We start from the raw sequence: 22,733 nt of genomic DNA, 5'->3' as shown, positions 1-22,733 counted from the left end.
GCTGTATATGTTGGAGAGATGGCAGAATAGAGAGCAGTTTGAGCTAAGCTGACAGGGTGTACAGCTCCATTCATCCAGAGCTAGCTCGCATCTCTACAGCCAGGGCAGGGAGGAAGAGAAGGGGTCTGTTGACGTCTCAGGGGGAGGTGTCAGCCAGGCCTCTATTAGATGTTTGGGAGGCTTGAGGGGGAAAGCAGAGCGCTCTCTGAGCACCGGAGTCACACACAGACTCTCTCCCCCTCTTCCTCTTCCTTCTGCCAGCTTTGCTTTCCTTGCTCCCTTATATTAGATACCTTTATCTGCTTTGACTAAAGAGTATATGAATACTTTTAACCCTCTCCGTCCCTCCTGAGCAGATGCCTAGTACTTCACGGCAGAGCACATAGCAGCAGCTATAAGAAGTTTCTATCCTCCCGTCTGGCTGCATGTCCCTTGTCTCTTAAAGGGCAAGTCCAACTAAAACCTGCGAGTAACACGTAGACTGGGAAGCCTTTCTAGTAAAGGAGCACACTTTCCCTAACTAGTAGAACTAAGTGTATGACACAAGTGTCGTCCTTACCCAGGACCTCACTGTTACAGAGTAGTAGAAGAGTCCTAGACACGTCCACTGAACCTTACCTAGAGAAGACTGGTCCTCGGGGACCTGAAGAATTACATAGAGAATAGCAGAGAGGAGCTCTACTGCAAAAGGAGAGAAGCTGCTCACATGTCCAGCTGAGGAGACCTCCAGGCGGAACCGCATCACACAAGCATCATATACCGCGTGTGGAGCCCGGGATTAGCTGGATATTCATCGCCATGGCTCTCCTGTCACTATGCTTCCTCCTAGCTGTGACTGTGGTAGAAGGCAAGACTACAATTCAGCCGGTAAGTGCTAACTCTCAATAGTAGTATCTATCTATCTATCTATCTATCTGTCTGTCTGTCTGTCTGTCTGTCTGTCTGTCGGCCTGTCTGTCTGTCTGTCTATCTCTATCTGTCTATCTATCTATCTATCTATCTATCTATCTATCTATCTATCTATCTATCTATCTATCTCTATCTGTCTATCTCATATCTATCTATCTATCTATCTATCTATCTAACTAACTCCTATCTATCTATCTATCTATCTATCTATCTATCTATCTGTATCTATCTATCTATCTATCTATCTATCTATCTATCTATCTATCTATCTATCTATCCCTACATTCATCCAACTATTCATATTATTCCTCTTCTACCAAAATATCACATATGTACCTATCTATTTTATTTGTGACACATGTACCTATCTATCTATCTATCTATCTATCTATCTATCTATCTACTACTTTACACTACACTATCTATCCGTCTATCTTTCTATCTATACTGTATACTACTCTAGCATCTCTTTTTACTATCTGTCTATTTCTCATCCATCTCATATCTGTCTCAAATATACCCATCCAATATACGGTAACTACAATCTATATCGTAGTTATCACACTAATTCTTACATATTTAGATTGCTTTCTTTCTCTTTCCTTCCTTCTTCCTACTTGTAGATGATGAGAATCTGTATGTATAAGGACCAGTCGGACTGTGACAGTGCCATGTTTAACTATAACGGAGGGCAGTGGCTACACGTGTCACCCTTAAAATGTTCTAGACTTCTTGACAGATCCAGGCTAAAAAGCTCCCCCTACCTGACAACAACCATCTCACATACTTCCCATAAAGTTGTTCCTTATGTAATAGCGATATGTTTCTCCTACAGACATCTTGTTTCTTATCACATTATCTATCTATCTATCTATCTATCTATCTATCTATCTATCTATCTATCTATCTATCTATCTATCATTTCATTGGTTTTTCCATCAGGAGCCTGAAGCAGTCACTGAATATTTCATTATGGTTAGGGCCTTTGGCTACTGGACTGTTGGCATAACCTTGCTGATTTATTCAATGGGGCACTCATTGCTAACATTTCTGCTAGACACAGAATGAAAGCCCTTGGACTATAGGTGGCAACACAGATGTTTATTCAGCGATGGAAAACCCACCAATAAACTTAAAAGTTGCCTGGAGCAATTTTGGTTTTCCAAAAAGCACAGACCATGCAGTGTACTTTTAACTGTGAAGTGTCCAAGACATCTAAATAAAACTAATGTCCTTTCTTTCTCTTTATACCTAGGCTGGCAATGGAAGAAACACCCAGATAGGTGAGTTTATGATATGACAAGCTATTGGTTAGGAATGCTGCTTTATACCTGTGGGATTTTTGTAGCAAGATTCCAAAAACTCCATTGTGACTCTATATATGAAATTACTGTTGTTGAACAGTTATCTCTCCTGACTCCTCCACATACATGCACACTCTGCTCAGCTGTTTGTTTCATTGGGGAGAGTAATCCATGTAATCCGCTGTCAGATACCTCTTAAGGGGTTGTTATCCAACTTCTCTAAAGGTCTGAATAGCAAATCTACCTAAATATGTGCATAATTTTGAATAACTGATCAGAATGACCATTCAGTAGTTTGAGAAATCTTTGAGAAAGTTTGAGTGATTTGTTATAGTAACATGGTGTTACAAAGTGTTACCACACAAGTCTGAATGGACACAGGTGGTTGGCAACAAAGAGCTGGGGACAGTAGAATGCTTTTTTTTCCCTGCAAAAAACCCTTTAGGGCCCGTGCACATGGCGTTTACGTGCGCGCATTTTACCATAATACACGTGTATAGAATACACGTGCAAAAATAGCAGTCCCATTGACTTCAATGGAATTTTTTTACAAAAAAACGCGTCAAATTTTTTGACGCGTTTTTTGACACATTTTTTACACGTGTAAAAATTTACATTGAAGTCAATGGGACTGCTATTTTTACACGTATATTCTATACACATGTATTATGGTAAAATGCACGCACGTAAACTCCGTGTGCACAGGATCTTAGGCTAAGGCCTCACGTGACATCACGCAGCAAAAGAGCGCTGTAGGCAAAACCGCAATGCATCTCGGTTCTTCTCACAGCACTTTTCACACAAAGTTAGTAGAGTTTTCTCTGTGGATTTTCTGCTTCAATTATGTCTATAGGGAAACCACTGGCGTTTCTGTAGGTATAATTGACATGCTGTGATTTCCAAAACTGTAACGGTTTTGGAAATTGCTGTTTTTCCACAGTGTGCATTTTAACGCAAAGTAGAGATGAGATTCGCATCTACTTTGCTGTGACTGTAAAACGCTGAGGTGGGGTCTCAGCCATAAGGCCAAGGCCCTACATTGTTGCAGATTCTGCTGCGGTTTTTTGAGCCAAAGCCAAGAATAGCTGCAAAAGGAATGGGAAATATGTAGGAAGTTCTTATACTCCTTCTGATCAACCTACTTCTGGCTTTGGCACAAAAAATCGAAGCTAAATCTGCAACAAAACATCTGTGTTTCCACAATAAGGGGCCTTAGTCTTAGGGTATGTTCACACCGAGTTTTTTGGCAGCGGAGTTTCAAAATCCACTGCCAAAAACAGCTCCCATTGACTTCAATGGGAGACACTAGCTAGTAGCAGAAAAAATAAGCGACATGCCCTATCCTGCTGCGGATTCCACAGCTGACTCAGCTGCGGTTTCCACGGTGCGAGACTCTCTCCCGATTAGGCCCATTCATTCGGACCTAATCCGGAGCGGAATGCTGTGACGAGATGTCTGTGCACTACATTGGCATTCCATCGCGGATAGCCACGCGGTATGTTCACACGCGGAATCCATTTTCCGCCATGTGAACATACCCTAAGATAGTTGATCAGTTTTATATTGGCAGAGGTCAGTGTTGGCACTCCAGCAGATCAGCTGTTTGTAGGTTATCCTGATGAGTTACTACAGCAGTGTTCAGTAACTCAAGTTCGAGTGAGCATTGTAACTCCTTCCCTGTAAGCAATGGGCCCCGGATGATCCAGAATTTTATGAAACTGTATAACTACTGTAAGCTGTTTGAAATAAAATGTCCTAAACGTGACAAATTTGGGAACGTTTTATTCAATATTCTATGTACAAACACATTAATGTGCCCCGCTTTGTGTACCATATGTATTATGTTGTACATAATATTATTGTAGTAACACATAATGTCACCACCAGGGGACTGAGTATCATCTATAGGTATGTGTGAAGTGTAACATTATGCGTACATGCTTTTCTCTCATGATTTTTCCTGCATTGCTTGATAGAAATCACATGGAAAAATATAATTTTTCACAAAAACAAAAAATAAAATAAAATCTGGTGCCACAGACATGCCATTTCTGATCATTTTAAAGTGTCGTCTGGGTATTTAGCTACTTTACAGAATAGTGGGTGGAAACTACCACAGGCTTTAGTAGACCTTGAACACTCCAGGGCCAGTTTATTTTATTAGTTGCCAGTCTAAAAGAACTTTTATAGGCATTATGAAAAAACAACCAGTACAGAGTCACCACCCACTGTAGCTCCAGGGATTTGTTTCATTTGTTTTTCTGCGTTTTATGGAGTTGTAATGCTGTGGTAATAGTTTCTTGTGACGATAACTTCATATACCACCCTATGTTTGTAGAGGAGTATTTTTGTATGTATTCCATATGCTGCTGTTTAAAAGCAATCGCACCATACTTTACTCGAATTTATAATCTTTCTTCTATAAACTGTTGATAAGCATGAATAATTTTTAAGCAGGAAATAACCAAATATAATTGGGAAAATGTATCGTGTATTGTACGCCATGCATTGTAAGCATTCTTTTCTGGTGTGTAGGGCATACAAAAGTCATAATTTTTTGGACAGGATTTTCTCCAAAAAAATTGTGACTTTTTTTCTTTTACACCACCTTTGGCACTTTCTTGAAAAGGGGTCTGTTGCGTGGGGCGTAGTGTGAAGAAATCAATTAAGTCTAAACTGTCTAACAACATGAAGTAGGCTGAAAGATCTCAAAAAGCAGTACAATATGTCCCGATCTGAAAAAATTCAAGAACAGACGACAAAGTCATTGACATCTGTCTGTCTAGAAAAGGTTATGAATAGAGATGAGCGAGTAGTGAAATATTCGATATTAGTTTCGAGTAGAGCCTCAATATTTGACTACTCGAATCCCATTATAGTCTATGGGGAAAAAATGTTCGTTTCAAGGAAAATCACTATTCGACTAAAGGAGACTCACCAATTCCACGAGTAGCAGGAGGAGAGTGTTTAGGAGGAATGCTGTGCAGTTAAAGCGCACGGACCCCATTATAGTCTATGGGGTCCATGCGCTTTAACTGCACAGCGCTTGCTGTTGCGCTGATGTTCAGTTCAGGGGGATTCTCCTGCAGACTCCTTCGAGGCGAGTGCTAATGTGAACTGGCCCTTACTCGTCTTACAGAACCAGCATTGATTGGCCGAATGCTATACACTGTATAGCATTCGGAAAATCAACGCTGGTTCTGCAGCAGGCTCGTCCTTGCTAGTCGGGAGAGCTGGCAGCTTGCGTTTAAGCGGGAGCTGACTTTTTCTCATAGGAATGCATTGACCAGCATTGATTGGCCAGTGTACAGCATTTGTCCAATCAACGCTGGTTCAGCTGGAGGCTCGTCTGTGAAGAGGAGGAGTCTAAGATCGGCCCACAGCAGTCTCTATTGTGGTCCGATCTTAGACTCCACCTCCTCACAGACAAGCCTCTGGCAGAACCAGCGTTGATTGGCCGAATGCTCTACACTGTAAAGCATTCGGCCAATCAACACTGGTCAATGTATTCCTATGAGTATAAGTCAGCTCCCACATAGACGCAAGCTGCCAGCTCTCCCGACTAGCAAGGACGAGCCTGCTGCAGAACCAATGTTGATTTGCTGAATGCTATGCAGTGTATAGCAGGCTCGTCTTTGCTAGTTGGAAGAGCTGGCAGCTTGCGGTTATGAAGGAGCTTACTTTTTCTCATAGGAGTTCATTGACCAGCGTTGATTGACCAGTGTACAACATTCGTCCAATCAACTCTGGTTCTGCCAGAGACTCGCTTGTGAGAAGGGGGAGTCTAAGATCGGAACACAATGGAGACTGCTGTGGTTCGATCTTAGACTCCGCCTCCTCACAGACGAGCCTCCGGCAGAACCAGCATTGATTGGCCGAATGCTGTACACTGGCCAATCAACGTTGGTCAATGCATTCCTATGAGAAAAAGTCAGCTCCCGCATAAACGCAAGCTGCCAGCTCTCCCGACTAGCAAGGACGAGCCTGCTGCAGAACCAGCATTGATTTGCCAAATGCTATAAGTGTATAGCATTCGGCAAATCAACGCTGGTTCTGAATCGACTCTTTACTGCAAATAGCGATAGTATTCGAACGAGTACGAGTATTTCGAATACCATAGTGTTCGTTCAAATACCTACTCGATCGAATACTACTCGCTCATCTCTAGTTATGAAGTAATTTCTAACTCTTTGGGACTCCAGCAAACCACAGTGAGAACTATTATCCACAAATAGAGAAAACATGAAATAGTGGTGAACCTTCACAGGAGTGGCTGGCCTACCAAAATTAGTCCAGGAGGTCACAAAAGGACCCATAACAACATCTAAAACACCGCAGGCCTCAATTGCCTTACCTAAGTGATGATTCAGCGATAAGAAAGAGACTGGGCATAAATGGTATCCATGTGAGAGTCCATACTCGAAAACCACTGCTGATCAAAAAGAATACAAAGGCCTATCTTACATTTGCCAAAAAATATCTTGATAATCTCCAAGACTGTGGGGGAAATATTCTTTGGACATACGAGACAAAAGTGGAACTTTTAGGAAGGTGTACAGCCGGTGTAAGACTAATACATCATTTCAGAAAAATAGCATAATATTGACGGTCAAACATAGTGGTGGTAGTGGTGATCTTACACAGGCCGTTCATGCTCCAAAACCATCTAGTGTGGCTGAATTAAAACAACTCTGCAAAGAAGAGTGGGCCAAAATTCAAGAAATATGGAAACTGTAATTTATAAGATATTTGAAACTCAAAGCTGTAATACTGTATGTTGCTTTCTATAGAGTTTCTAAGGTCTATGTATACCATGTCTTAATTAGTCAGTGATATTCTATATATGAATACAGAGAAGCTAATGTTTTATATTGACAATCATTATTTGCTTGCATTTTCTACCAGACATCACTTATCTTACTTAAAGAGGACCTTTCATATCCTCGGGCACATGCTGTTTTATATACCGCTAGAAAGCCAAGAGTACACTGAATTCCGTGCACTGTTGGCTTTCCTGTTATGTACTTGGGGCAAGAGCTATTGGTGCTGTTACCAATAGTTCTTCACTGTCAGAAGGGCGTTCCTGACAGTCTAGCTGGGCTGTGAGGAACACCCTTCCTGACAGTACTATCCATAGCACTGTACTGTCTGAGGGAGCATTCGTTACTGCCCAGTGATGATGCTGAGTGGTGAGGAATGCCCCTCCACCTTGACTGTACTCTATGGATGAGTACTGTCAGTACTGAGTATATTTATTTCTTAATGGTGATGCTTTTTAGTTATTTACAATCCATTTAGTTCAACAGGTCCTAGTTATAAGTCAGATACAGCCACTTCTGTTGATCACTCAGACTAACCTGTCTAAAACCACGTGTACAGTCATGGCCATAAGTGTTGGCACCTCTGAAATTTTTCCAAAAAATAAAACATTTCTTCTAGAAAATTATTGCAATTATACATGTTTTGTTATACTTGTGTAACAACACAAACAATAGAGAAGACAAAGACAACAATTATATAAATTCATGCAAAACTCTAAAAATGTGCTGGACGAAGTCATTGGCACCCTAAACTTCATATTTGGATGCACACCCTTTGGAAAAAAATACTGAAATCAGTAGCTTCCTATAACCTTCAGCAAGCTTCTTAAACCTCTCAACTGGAATTTTGGACCCCTCTTCTTTTGCAAACTGCTCCAGGTGTCTCATATTTGAAGGGTGTCTTCTCCCAACAGTAATTTTAAGATCTCTCCACAGGTGTTCAATGGAATTTAGATCTGGACTCATTGCTGGCCACTTCAGAACTCTCCAGTGCTTTGTTTCTATCCATTTCTGTGTGCTTTTCGAAGTATGTTTGGGGTCATTGTCCTGCTGGAAGACCAATGACCTATGACTCAAATCCAGCTTTCTGACACTGGGCCTTACATTGTGACCCAAAATCCTTTGTTTATCAGATTTCATGATGGCTTACACACAGTCAAGGCACACAGTGCCAAAGGTAGCAACACAACCCCCAAACATCTTTGAACCTCTAACCATATATGACTGTTGGTAATGTGTTTTTTCCTTGTAGGCCTCATTTTGTTTCTGGTAAACAGTAGAATGATGTGCTTTACCGAAAAGCTGTATCTTGGTCTCATCTGTCCACAGGATATTTTCCCACAAGGATTTTGGCTTAGTCACGTACATTTTGGCACACGGCTTTTTTATATTTCTTTGTGAACAGTGGTGTCCTTCTGGCTCTCCTGCCATAGCGTTTGATTTCATTGAAGTGAATGGATAGTTTACGCTGACACTGATGTTCCCTGGGCCTGCAGGACAACTTGAATTTCTTTGGAACTTCTTTGCAGCTGCTTATCCACCACCTTTTATCATTTTTTCTCTTCTGTCCACATCGAGGGAGATTAGCTACAGTGTTATGGGTTGTAAACTTCTTGATTATGTTGTGCACTGTGGACCAAGGAACATCATAGATTTCTGGAGATGGACTTGTAACCTAGAGATTTTAGATATATTTCCACAATTTTGATTATCAAATTCTCAGACAGTTCTTTTCTGCTCTTTCTGTTCTCCATGCTTAGTGTGGCACACACAGACACACAATCCAAAGTTTGAGTCAACTTCTCTCCTTTTTATCTGGTTTCAGGTGTAATTTTTATATTGCCCACACCTGTTACTTGCCACAATTGAGTATGAACGAGCATCCCATGCTTGAAACAAAGCTATTTACCTATCTACCTAACTTTGAAAAAGTGCCAAAATTTAGGAAATTTTTGGAAAACTTGTGTGAAATGTCCAGTTTGCTTTTCTTCTCTTTTTTGTGTTGTTCCAATACACACAAAGAAAATAAACATGTGTATAACAAAACGTGTAATTGCAATCATTTTTGGGAGAAATGTTAATTTTCTGGAAACATTTCCGGGGCGCCAACACTTATGGCCATGACTGTATGTCTCCACTGATGTGGTACAGCTGTTAGAGTTCTTTGCATAGCCATGTTAGGAAATGATTAATACATTAATATGGTCCATGTGCTATAGACATATCATAGGGCAAACATAACCAATCTCACCTTCAAAAGACCTTCTAAGGATTTGCACTTTGGATTATATCAAAATTATTTATTGTGTAAGAGGAATTCATGGGCCCATCAATGAGTTCTTGGATGTGTTTGATAAATATCATTACGATTATACTGGTTCTGTAAGAATACTATTTAACACACACTTATCACGCTACATCAGATCACATGATAACAAAGAATACTTTCTTTAAAGTATCATTGTAACCATATGCTAAAAAGTCCATGTAAACAGTTTCACAATGTGCTCTTCCTTTACTACTAATTCAAGACATACATTTTACATCAGTGGCAGGATTCCCAACATTTTGTAACTGTTTAAAATAGGAAATAGGAGTTGATATAAGACCTTACAAAATTCATATAATTCAATTAATTCCAATTTTGATACATCTTTTAGAGGGTAAATTAGTGAAACCTGTCAATTTAATCCGCTGGTGGTAGATATTTCCCCTTATAGCTTCATTGGGGTATTAAAATAATAAAATTAAATGGACAATACTATGGCTGGGGTTATTGTATGAAAAATATAACATGTTATAGTATATGGACTGTACTGATGTTTAGACACTACCATGATTAGGGGGTTGTGCTGTCAATACAAATGGCAATAAGTAAATTCAATATATATTTTAAAATAACTTTGTAAAAATAGTTATAAAAAAAGTTTGATATTGAAATATCAAATTATTTACTTTCTTTCATATTGTATTATCCTTGCTTCTGTTAGCTTTTCTGCATGTTGTTTTGATGCTATGATGGATCAGAACAATGGACAGAAAGATGGTAATGGGAACTTAGCCTAAGGCCTTATTGACTGGCCAATTATTGGCATATATGATTATGAACCTTAAACAGGAGAGGAATCTACATATTGGTGAGATATCCCGGAAAGATGTTCACCTGTTATGTATTTTCAAACCACCCTGGTCACAAACACTAACCAAAAGGCTGATGTGTGAGTAAGGCCTAACCAAGACTCATTATTAGAATATGCACACACCCATACATTCTGAACACCAGGGTGTGTTATTACTAACAAATAAGTGCAATATTTCTGTGAAGAAATCTTTTTTTTTTTACTACTTTACAAAGCTACTGTAAATGCATACTGTATATACTGTATTGTAGCTGACATATGGCCACTTCTGTATGTAGATATTCCATGTAGCTTAGATATATAAATAGGTACTACCATGAAAAGGGCTGATACATGGACAAATTTAAGATATAATATAGAAAGTGCATAGATATTGCATTTGCGTTATGTTGCGTAATTGGCACCAATGAGTCCTTTCCCAGAAAACAGCACCCCAAAACCTGAGTTATTTACCTTTGCTACAGATTTTACATTTTGGGCTCAAGACCATTAAAGAAAGAGGACCTTTCACCACCTCCACCAACTCCACCATTTTACATTCTTTAATATTTGCGCTTCAATGTTTGGGGTGTAGTTGGTATTTTGTCTCTAACACACACTATTCATGAGGAATAATTTCTGTTAGCTTAAGCACCCAACCCAGATGACCTAATTAGCATATTGGATGCTGAAAATAACAGCACCAATACGCCAGGGAATGGTGGAAACTAGCAAAAAAATTCCAACTGTGCCCGAATCAGTGAATCAGTGTAGGGACACCTAATGAAGGATGCAAATAGTCTGAGTTGGTGGAGGTAGTGAAAGATCCCCTTTCAGTTATGTCTCTGAGAAATATCATAGCTGGTGTAACTATAACAGACTATTATAGCCAATACTACTCTTTACATGCACATTTCTCAGTGTGGAACTGGTAAAGACTTTTCCATATGGATGGAGCTGCTATATGGACCCTGCTGTGCAGATTGGACTGTAATGTGGTAACTACGATATGGATGATAAATAGCATCATCCGTTAAGGCCCGGTTCACATATACGTATGGGTTTCCGTTCAGGGAGTCCACTTGGAGACCCCCCCACCCAAAAGAAAAACAAAACCTAATCTGCATGAAAAAGCTGCCTTAGGAAACCCGCGGACCCCATAGGTCTGTTTGATTTCCACTTACAGCGCTTTTCTCTCTACATTGTTCATGCGGAAAGGGGAACGCAATGACCTGAGCGCAGATGTGAACTGGTCCTAAGGGGCATTTATTATCATAACAGGTATTACTGTTTTCAAAAGTGATATTTTCTTCATTCTGTTCTATTACTCTTGAGGGTTCATGCATTCAAAGAATAAATACAGCACTTCAGAGAAGACAGATGTTTACCAAACAACCCCCTGTAAATAGATAGACTTCTACTGTTGAGAAAGTCTATCTATTTACATGGAAACAGTAGATACTGTTACGTACTTGTTTTTAGCTTTCAGTAGTAGTAATTATGGAATAACACTGAACGCTTACTCCTACACAAATCCAAGCATCAGAATGGGCTTCATTTCTACCTTCCCTTCTCCCTTTTGCCTTATTCATGCTTATTTATAAGCATATAAGTGATAAATTATACTCATTACCCTAAAGTCACCTATGATTGAGTCAAATGAGGTTATCCAATGTTTTAATAGGAGCCAGATCCCTTCCAAAATTATATTAGCTTTTAAAATAGGATTCTTCTAATGTTGGGCTATTACTGAATGTGACATGAATTGGCAGAATGCAGGAAAGGTCATTCAGTGTGCAGTTACCTTATTTAGTTTTCCCTAAGCGTGCAGGCTATGTGGATATCTCTTAAGTAATGGTACAGTAAAACAGCTACTGATATAACTTCCCGATGTGCATTCTTAGTTTGCTTTGGTCTGGATCAGAATGAATCATATGGGTTAGAGTTTCCCTATGCAATAAGTGGTTCCCAAAGGCATACATACTATAGAAGCAAAATGTTTATATATATATATATATATATATATATATATATATATATATATATGTCAATGTTGGTGCCAGATGCCCTTATAGTGCTAATCTAGTGGGTAAAGCTAGCCTGCCACATGTCTTTCTCTGCTAAGTGAATCCTTTCAGCTATTCCGTAAAGCTTAGATCGGTATTATGAAACACTTATCTACAGCCTTGACTTCTAAGGGACAAGAAGAATCCCTTTTCTAAGTATGCTTAGAGGGTACTTATGAGGTCTTATTGGACCTACGTGTTATGTTTGTGACATCAAATAAAAAACTGATTTCACTTAAACGGAGTCTGTCTTCAGAATATCAACCTAGTCCTACAGATGCAAATGAGCCCTTTGGAGCAAAGAACATGATGGCTCAGTGGTTAACGCTGTTGCTTTACAGTGCTGTAGTCCTTGGCTTGAATCCAACAAAGGACATCTGCATGAAGTTTATATATTGAATTTTTCTGGATAATTCGGTTTCCTCCCACACTCTAAAGAAGTATCGATAGGGAATTTAGATAGTGAGCTCTATGTGGGACGTTGAGTGATAACTATATCTGTAAAGCACTGTGGAATATGTTGGCATTATTTAAGTAAGCTAAATAAAGAGTAAAGTGGCAATGCCCTTGTTGCTCCAAAGAGTTCATTTGTTTATTTACAAAAACAGCAATACCTTGGCAATGGAGGCAGCACATTCACAAGAGGAAAACACTATTTGACTCTGGTGACCCTAACCTATCTATATGTTGGGCAGGGTTGATATGATTGGTTCTGGTGATAGACTTTCTTTAATATGTATTGTGTGTTTTCCAAAGTTATAGGAATGAAGAGTTGCCTGTTGATTCATTACCTCTACCAACTGCAACTCATTGCATCCTTCAATAGGAGCTGCTCCATTGACTCTGGTGTAGTTGGAATTTTTTTTCTCTAACCCCAACCCATCCCCAGCAATCATTTCTGTTAGTATTCTTTACTATCAGATGGGCTGTCTTTGGATGGAGCAGGAAGATAGGAAACACCCACTTGACAACAGACAGCATAATTGTGCTGAATCTTACAGCAATGATTGAATAGGAATTCTGGAGGCTAGAGACCGTATCTGCCCCAGAATCAGTGGAGAGGTGCCTAGGGAGGTGTTGAAAGCTCCTCTTTAAATTTGAGTATGCCTTTAAAGAAAATGTTTTACCTCAGAAAACCCCCAAGTATTCACAAGTATCCACAAATAAGTTGTGTGCTGCTTACAGATGGAGTCCTAGAGGTCCCTTCTTCTATGTAACAGAGGAATGCAAGCAAGTGGAAAGATAAAATTTATGTAATTGGTATCAATGGGGCACATTTATCAATACTGTGCCTTAAAAGGGTTTTCCAAATTGTACACAGTGATGATTCTGATTTGTATTTGCCATCATTTCACGTTTGGTGGGGGACTCACCTCTGGGATCGCTTCTAATCTTGAAAATGATGAGTCTGTGACTTTGGTGCAGCATTTTGTCCAATAAGGTTTTTACAATAATACTTTTGGCCACCTGACTGTGCAAGGATTATGCCACTTTTCACATTATGTGGTATGCAAAAATGGAAGAAATTGGGCCTATGGCATTTGCAATAGTTTTGAGCTGCAAATTATGATTTAGCGTCCATTGGGATTTTTTTTTTTTGCAGTCTATCCAATTTTTTAGAACTAAAGCAGCTTTAAAAACATACAGTATTTGTTGGTAGATCTAAAGTGTCTACTATTAAAATATATATGTCATTTGCCTTCATTTAGTCTCCCTTTCATTGGTGTCCATTTTTTTAAGGACAGAAAAGAGTACTAAAATAATTTTGTGTCCTCCTAAAAATTTTGTGTAGCTGTTTGTATCACTTTTTACTCTCTTTTACTTATCAGTTAAAACTGATAAGTTCATGTGTTTCGTTTTGGAAAAAGGATGGCAACAACAACTACAAAGTAATAAAACAGACAGAAAAAGAAAACATTTTGAGAACCCTGAGTTGATGGGAAATGTTAGTGGTGGTGTACTATACAAAAAACCTGCCGCTAGTTAATGAGCAATCCAATTGTAAAAACATAGTTTGATGGTCCATCTGGTCCACACATTCCCTAGACATGTATAGTCAAGCTATGTCTTAGTGATGGCACAAGGCTTATTGCTCCATTTTAGCTGTCTTTAGACATGGAAACATGTCACAAGGAAAATGCAGTTTAATCTGTGGGCATCATGATATAGGGCAAGAGGAGCGGTGTGGACTGATGCATGCTTTTGTAAAAAAAAAAAAATAATAAAAATAAAAAGGGAAATTATTAAGTAGAACTTTTTACTTATTCATGTATATCTCTACTTTTTCTATGCTAAGAAACAGTAATTGAGTATTTTTATAGTAACAGATTCCCTTTTAATATGCTTTAATACAATTATTTTAAAGCCAATTCTGTGACAGGGATCAACATGGGATCACAGTCAATGCCCTTTGCAAGACCTCATTCTGTTCCAAATTATGTCTTCATTTCTGCATATGTCACTTATGACACCACTTCTCTCATTTGCCAAGGAGTCTAGTTTTCTACAAGTTTTTGTAATGGCAAAATGGGTGACTGTCTGGTTCAATGCATTTGCTAGGCCAGGCCCTTCTCTAATGGCTGATTCAAAGACAGAGAAGGGGCTGGCTTAGCCCCTACATACACACAGGGAGGGAGAAAATGTCCCCTACCACCAGAGCCTTTGTCAAAGTGTTGCAACCTTTAAGAAATCCCACAAACATCCAGGACAAAATGAGTGTGACTGATATGATGTAATACTTGCAGCTTTGAATATAACAGCACCGCTTAGTAAGTAACTTTATGTCACATTTTAAAGCATACTTCCAGTTATAAACAACATTTTTAACTTAATAGTTCAACTTAAAATATGAAATAATTTTGTAATATAATCTGTTAAAAATATGGTTTCTTCTCCTCTTTGCAGGAAGTTATTTTGTCCATATTGGTCTATGAATAGGGGAGGGGGGATAGAAAAGACACTCAAATCATTGCTGCTGTTACACTCTGCTATTCTTTGCTTTTTTGACTTTGCTAAGTAAGAGGTTGTGAGAGCGCAGGATGAGGCAATAAATGAATTAACAAGCGGGCAGGAGAGCCCTACTAAGTTCCTCTCTGCTCCATGGAGCTCTATGTGTGAGGCTGGCTACAGAGATGTAAACAAGCAGTCTGAAGAAAAAGAAAAGCTTAATAAGTGGCAAAGGAAACAGAAATCCTTGATAAGATATATTACAAAGTTTTTTATTTTCACCTGTACTATTCATTTATGAAAAGTTGTTTATAACTGGAGGTATATGAAAAGATGACAACAGTTTTAAATGTTATTGGTCACAGATTCAAATGGGGGTCTGGAATAGAAAATGAGCCAGAAGTAGATATGGAGGATATGTTGTAAATATGTCTACTTGTACTAGGGTATGGAATGCAGATCAGAAGAGAAAAGGGGTTATTCGCTAGTGATTAGACTGATGATATAATGCAAATTCCATCAGAATTAAAGCCTTCAATTTCTATTACATGGAACAATTATCAGGTTAGTTATTGACAGAGACTTTAATTGTTCTTAGAAAAAATAAACCTAAAAGTGGACGCATGTTGTGGGATCCAAATTGGCAGAAGGTGGGGCTGTCATAAGTAGCTAGTCCTGTGTAAAATATGGGGGGAAGGCATGCATCAGCCCTGTATAAGTAAAGAGGGAAATACAGGCTGCGGGAATTGGGTGTAAAATATAGAGCGGCCTCCCAACCATCCTGGATTCTGTGGGACATTCCCGGATTCGGTGTCCTGTCCCGCAGTACTGGTTGGCGGGAGGTATGTCCCAGTTTCAACTCATCTGAGTCCTCCGGATGCAGATGAGTTGAATACACTAGCGAGTGAAGCAGGAGCTGTGGCAGACACAGCTCCTGCTTCACCGCTGTGCTCCGGACGCAGAAGCTGTAGGTGCGAAATGATGACGTCACTCACATCACGCCTACAATTCCGTGACTGAGACTGCAGACAGAGCTCGAGGATCGAGGAAAGGTGAGTATAAGTGTTTTTTTTTGTTAAATGATGAGGTGGGCACATGTATCTGTGGGCAGATGAAGGGAAGGGACATGAAACTGGGGGCAGAGATGAGGGGGGACATGAAACTGGGGGCAGATAAAGGGGGACATGAAACTGGGAGAGAGATGGAGGGGGGACATGAAACTGGGGGTGGGTGAAGGGGGAAGTTAAGCTGGGGGATATTAAGAGGGACATTAAACTGGGGACAACTGGAGGGGGGACATTAAAACAGGGGAGTAGCTGGTGGGGTCCTGTCTTCCTCTAGTTGCCCCCAGTTTAATGTCACCCTCCAGTTACACCTACAGTTTATTGTTCCCCTCTATTTGCCCCCAGTTGAATGTCCCACTTCAGCTGCCATTAATTTATTAATCCGCTCCAACTACCCCCACTGTTTAATGTCCCCCTCCAGCTGCCTCAGTTTCATATTCCCCTCTAGTTTCCCCCAGGGCACCAGGAGAGGGACTTAATGCTGTGGGGCAGTTGGAAGGGAACATTATAATATGGGGACATATAATGTACAGGTGACTATAGGAGGATTATACTGTGTGGGGGCACTTAAAAAAAATTAATGAGTAATGGCAGAATGAACATAAAAATGGGCGGGGCTACATTTGCCACGGTGCGCGTAGCGTACCGCACATTTTGTCCGTCTTTCTGGTCTTCAAAAGTTGGGAGGTATGATAGAGTAAAAGAGTACAGAAGTTCTGTGTAAGCACAGAAGAGGTTGCAGGCTGCAGCAGTCCAGTGTAAACTATATGGAGCAAAGGTGGTACAGAAATCCTGTGTAAGTTACTCACAGGATGGCTACACCCTGTTGTTCCATATTTTGCAATTGACTAGTGATCCATAGAGTCATTAATATGATTTTACCTGCCACTTAGGTGATAAAACTTACTTAGTATACTGGCAAACTTTAAATACTATGTTGAGATTATATTTGTACTGTTTTCAACTTCAGTGTTTGAACATAGCCATAGACCAAACCTCAAAATAAAAATCAGACACCACACTAGAACCCAAAATAGATAAAAGTAAAAACCCTAGACCTAGACTTTTGACTTGGCTCCCCCCATAGTATAGGGCCCTCTTTCTTGGCCTCCACACTGTATAACGCCCCAAATAAGGTACTGACCCCATACCTAGAATAGCTTCTGAGTATGAGTAGAGGTGAGAGAAGTAATACTGAACACTGTCCATGTATACAGAATAGAGCATATACTGAGAATTATACCCAGTGCACAGGGCATGAATAATAGTACTGTGCATCGTTCATGTGTACAGAATAAGAGAAGATACATAGAATTACAACCAGCATATAGTACAAGAGAAGTGGTACTATATATAGAGAATAAGAGCAGATACTGACAATTACATGAATATACTATGAATATATTACTATGAAGTGTCCATATATAGAGAATATGAACCAATACTGAGAACTACAACCCAGCATATGGAACAAGAGAAATGGTACTGTGCAGTATCTATTTTTACACCCAGCATATAGGACAAGAAAAGTGTACTGTACATTGTCTATATATACAGAATAAGAGCATTCATGAGAATTACATCCAGCATATATGACAGGTGCATCTATGAGTCCATCACATGACCATGGACCCTATATCATAGGACCATGGACCCTATATCACATGACCACGGACCCTATATCATAGGACCATGGACTGATTTTTATCCACTGAAAGTTAGCGGAATGAATTACAGCAAGCAAAGATCTAGAATTCCATGAGCAATTGACACAAAGTATTTTGGAAAATTGTATAACTTTTCAATAAACAAACAATAACTTTTCTCTCAATATTTGTCTAAAACTGGAGAACCCTTTTAAGGCTATTTAATTTTTATTGACATTTTTTTTTCTTTTTTGCTTAGATTTAAAAATACAACAAGGGGAATATGAACTGACAACACCGATATGTACCGATGCAGAGGGACGCCGTATTTCCAACATTCTTTCAATTGGTCACAAAAAAAGATTAGCAAGAGATACAGCACATAGTCGTCAGCCCCTATATTTCAACGTTACAGCCTTTGGAAGGGAATTTCATCTTAAACTGAAGCCAAACATTCGTCTCATTGCTCCGGGGGCTGTGGTGGAGTGGCATGAAGACCCTTTAAATTCTGAAAACAGAAGCCATGTTGAAACTATGACCCATGATTCAAATAGCACTGAGGAAATGTGGAAAAAGGAGCCATTGTGGACAAATTGTGCTTATGTTGGAGAAATAACAGATATCCCTGGAGCGTCAGTTGCTTTAAGTAACTGCGATGGTCTGGTAAGATACACTTTCTAAATATCACTCATATCTTTCGTCATTGTCTATGTTTTCAATTATACAAGCAGTGCAGCATGAAATGTAATGTAGTATAAAAGTCACTAAAATGACTTTATTTAAGATTTAGAAAGATTGTAGTGGCTGTTTCTACTTGTAATGTTGCCAAGCATTTCTGTAGGCTAGGATCTAAAGCTATAACAGCACTTTTGGAAGAACTCCAATATTGACCTCTCTCTCGCAAAATGCTCAGGGCCATAGTTGATCGAATAAAAAGTGTATGATATATTAACAAATGTGTCTTATAAACTAATATGCTATTGTGCAACCCTGATCTTTAACTCGCATGGGTCTCAGTGGGTTCCATATAATATACCACAGATACTTAAGACCTTCTTTTACACAGGTTGATTTCCATTCTATAAACCACTAGATTGATCGAAGGTGTGTCATTTTCCAGTGATGTCAACATGGGCGTTGGTACGATGGTCGATAATTTGTTGATTTAATGTTGATTGCATTGTTTTGCCAACAGCAAATTTTTCATGTTTTTTATTCCTTACTTATGTACTAAGAAAGATTAGCTAGAGGCCTGCCAATGTAAATGCATTTGTCGCACCAAATCTTCTTGCATTTGTCAGAAGAAACTGGCAATTAAAAATAGAACAAAGTAGGTGTGGAAATGTGGGGTAGGTGGAAGTTTGTCTATAGCTTACGTGTGCTTTCCAGTGAAAGAAAAGACAATATGGAGAATGGAGACTGAACAGGTGGTCCTGTACTAGCTCTAAAAATAAGCATTTCACAAGGTGGAAAAAAGGACTTTGTTAGACACCAGTCCACACCTATCTTTTTTACATCTCAATCTCAAAATCTAATTAAGTTTTTGATGTAAATGCACAATAGATAGAAATGATTGGTAATTGCGAACAATCTTACGATAATCATTACTTTCTTGCCACATCTAAACACTTGTTTGTTTACTAAAGATTTGCTAACAAATTGGTAATCGCTCATTTCTCACAATTTATCTGACACTAGGTTCACACCTGTGTTCCAGATTCCGTTCGGGGTGTCCACTTAAAAAAGCGGTTACCTGCGACAACCCACGGACCCCATAGACTATAATGGAGTCCATCGGGTTTCCGCCCAAGAAGGGCGAAAAATGCTAGAAGAAAAAGGAACCCATTGAAATCAATGGGAGGCTTTTCTTTCTGCGCCAAAGTTCCACACCAAATTCCTCACCATTTTCCTCCATGTGAATACACCCTAATACTATAGGTTTCAGTTCTACACTTCTCCCTGTTGAAAGTGGTTGCAGTCTCCATAAAACTCAGTAAAGTTAACCTTACTTATGTTCATCTCTTTCAGTTGATGGGACATATAGTAAGCAGCTTAGTGTCTTTAGACTTGAGGGTAAAAAAAAAGTAAAGGTAGTTTATTGATTTTAACTATGCTAGTAAGGGGACACTATTAGGAGATGTTCACACTACCATTATGAACGTCTATTGATCTTATCCGTCTCAGTATGAGAGCAACGGACAATAATATCAGTAGAATAACGGATACAGATGGAGCTCCCTCTGTCTGCTTCTGTTCCCATTGTCTCTAATGTAAAATGCATGCTGGAAGCTTTCTTCCATTGTGTTCGTTTATGTTTGTAATGGAAGAAAAACTTATTTTCTTCAGTCAAAAAATAAAAAAAAAAAATGTTTTCTACGTGAGGGTGAATGCAGAGGGACATGAGGCGGAGGATGCACTGCCTGCATCAGTCACTTAATATAACGGATAAGAATAACAAACATTAATGTCAGTAGTCTGAACCTACCTTATGTAAGCCATGTAGTCATGTTTCAAGTGCGATGTAACAGATGGGGTAAAATCAGGTAAAATCACCTCTCTTTCACGCTTCTTGACTGATACCGTGCCACTTTAAAATATTGTACTGGAATTAATTCATGATCCATTTAATTCATAGGATGGCCATACACATTAGATGGCTATTGGGTGAATGCTTGCTTGTCTATAAACTATTCCTTTACAATCCCATATACATACATAGATGGCTTGGCTGAGCATGCATGTGGGAAATAGGTTGCGGCAAGTCTCCTAATCAGAATCAGACATATGTAATTGAACATACCAGACTCTTCTTTTAAGTGACAATCTGCCAGCTCTTCTCAAAATTGGTGCATCCAACTGACATTCATTATATATATATATATATATATATATATATATATATATATATATATATATATATATATATATATATATATATATATACACACACACACACAAATTTACCCTGTGCCGTGCTTAGTATTCTTCATCGTTTACACCACGCTTGCACCTATACCCGCCACAGTTGACACTGCTCAGGGTTCTGCGGATTTGAAGAAGTACTGTAATGAAAGCTGGCGACTGATGAGAGGAGTGCCCAGAGATGTAAAATATACTGTACATATTTGTATGCAGCACGGTTTTTATGTGTTACTTACATGACTTTGACTTCTTGTATATTGAAATTGTAAGAAAATGTACAGGGCAGTATTTATTTCATAGTGCTTTCAAGGTAATAAGCTATGGCATCTCTACATACAAATTTCCATATTTTTCTTAGCAAAATCCACTTTATTCTTATGAATTAGCCTTTTTTAAGTACAGAGTCCTGGCTAACCCTTGAAACTGCAAAAATATTATACTTGAAAATGTGAAAGTGTGATCAGTGTAGTTTCCATGGGAGTCAAACAGTCCTTTAAATCACAAAAAAGATACTGTGTGGCTGAAATGTTTTAGGATAAAATCAGATTGAGGTCACTGCCAGGTATACTGGAAGACACTTTGGCCTGCATCTCTATGCCACACTAAACACTATTTCTAAAAAACAGCAGGAGCGGGCAGGTATTTACAGTGGTAACTCCGTGGTCTACCAGGGTAAACATTTTGGAATCCCAGATACACACTGCTTGCTACCCACATGTGCTGCAAATACTAATTCAATCAGTGTTACAGAGTAAAAACAACAGCAGCTATTTTGTGTTCATCTAGTTAGAAACTCCCTTTCCCATGGGACCACATCTAAAAACACATTGGAAGTTGACCTTCTTCAATGGGCTGCTTAAAGAAAATTTTAATGGTAAGCTGTACTAGTCTATGTACTGTAGTTTGTCAAAGCAATTGCTATTTGACTCCTTTTGCTTGGGATTTGCATTGACTTAAAGTATTATGTTTGACATCTCCTAAAAGCCTTAGAATGAAACCTGTACCTTTAAGGAAATATTCTTGGAAGTACTTTATGTTGTAGTGCCTACACCCTTTGGTGGGTTTTGAAATAGCTTGTCCTTCTCTATAAATGCTTTGACTTATTAAAAATAGTTGGTATTTATGAGGATGCTAAATTTAAGGGCAGTAGCTAAAAAAAGGATAAGCTATTCCACATACAGTTCTATTAATGTTTCCAGTGATCAGAAAATAGATGTTTTTCTGAAATTTGTATTGCTAATTCCATTAATGGGTTGTCACAGGAAGACAAAACCTGTCCATATGCTCGATTAGGGCATGTGGACATCATAGAAAGCTGTCTTCTACTTAGACCCCAATCCTATGAGTCAGAATGGAGAGCCATTTTGCACAGCGGCTCCCGTTCTGCTGGATTATAGCTGACCATGTAGTACAAGGAAATCCCTTGATCTGAATGGTCTCCTTGTAATGATACTGTACATATTCCCTCCAGTGGTCTCTACTGAGGAAGTGCCTGTTTGGCCACATCTTCTCTGGAAAAAGCAGCTGTTTGCCTGGGGTGACCTGAGGGCTGCATTCTTAAAGCGGTTGATTCTGATAAAACATGTCCCTTTAAGAAACACTATAGTCATCCTCACTCCAGTCCAAGAGTTGTTGTTCCCAGTTATCTATATGAGATAAACTGTAAGTTTAGTGTCTCTTTTGCTCTCACAGTTAGGGTGCTCCTGCACCTTCAGCAATCCTAATGACTCCATCATAGATGTATGGGCATATATTTTCATTGACAATAGGAAAGTATTCTGCTGCCAGACACATTAAGACTAGCATTTGGTTGTTCTGGTATCCTAAGTATTAGTCACTCTTATTGGACATTAGCTTTATTGTATCATCAGATACACGACTCTCCTATTCACTTCGAACTACTGGAGATAACCAGCTGGCAGCATATAACACCCAAC

General features: G+C 39.1%; 1 protein-coding gene across 1 annotated transcript in view; it reads left to right on the top strand.

Moving 5' to 3' along the window:
* Positions 1 to 211: 211 nt before the first annotated feature.
* ADAMTS3 (ADAM metallopeptidase with thrombospondin type 1 motif 3) overlaps positions 212 to 22,733 on the top strand; it is a 187,046-nt gene continuing 164,524 nt past the window's right edge. Inside the window, exons 1-3 of the mRNA XM_075284923.1 lie at positions 212 to 867; positions 2,165 to 2,192; positions 18,134 to 18,537. Of these exons, the coding sequence (XP_075141024.1) occupies positions 799 to 867; positions 2,165 to 2,192; positions 18,134 to 18,537 (501 nt within the window). The 5' untranslated portion in view covers positions 212 to 798. The remainder of the gene's footprint in view (positions 868 to 2,164; positions 2,193 to 18,133; positions 18,538 to 22,733) is intronic.

This window comes from Leptodactylus fuscus, chromosome 1 (genome assembly GCF_031893055.1).
Source record: "Leptodactylus fuscus isolate aLepFus1 chromosome 1, aLepFus1.hap2, whole genome shotgun sequence".
Taxonomy (NCBI): domain Eukaryota; kingdom Metazoa; phylum Chordata; class Amphibia; order Anura; family Leptodactylidae; genus Leptodactylus; species Leptodactylus fuscus.
Note: the sequence above shows the minus strand (reverse complement) of the source record. Positions and strands in the feature narration are given on the sequence as shown.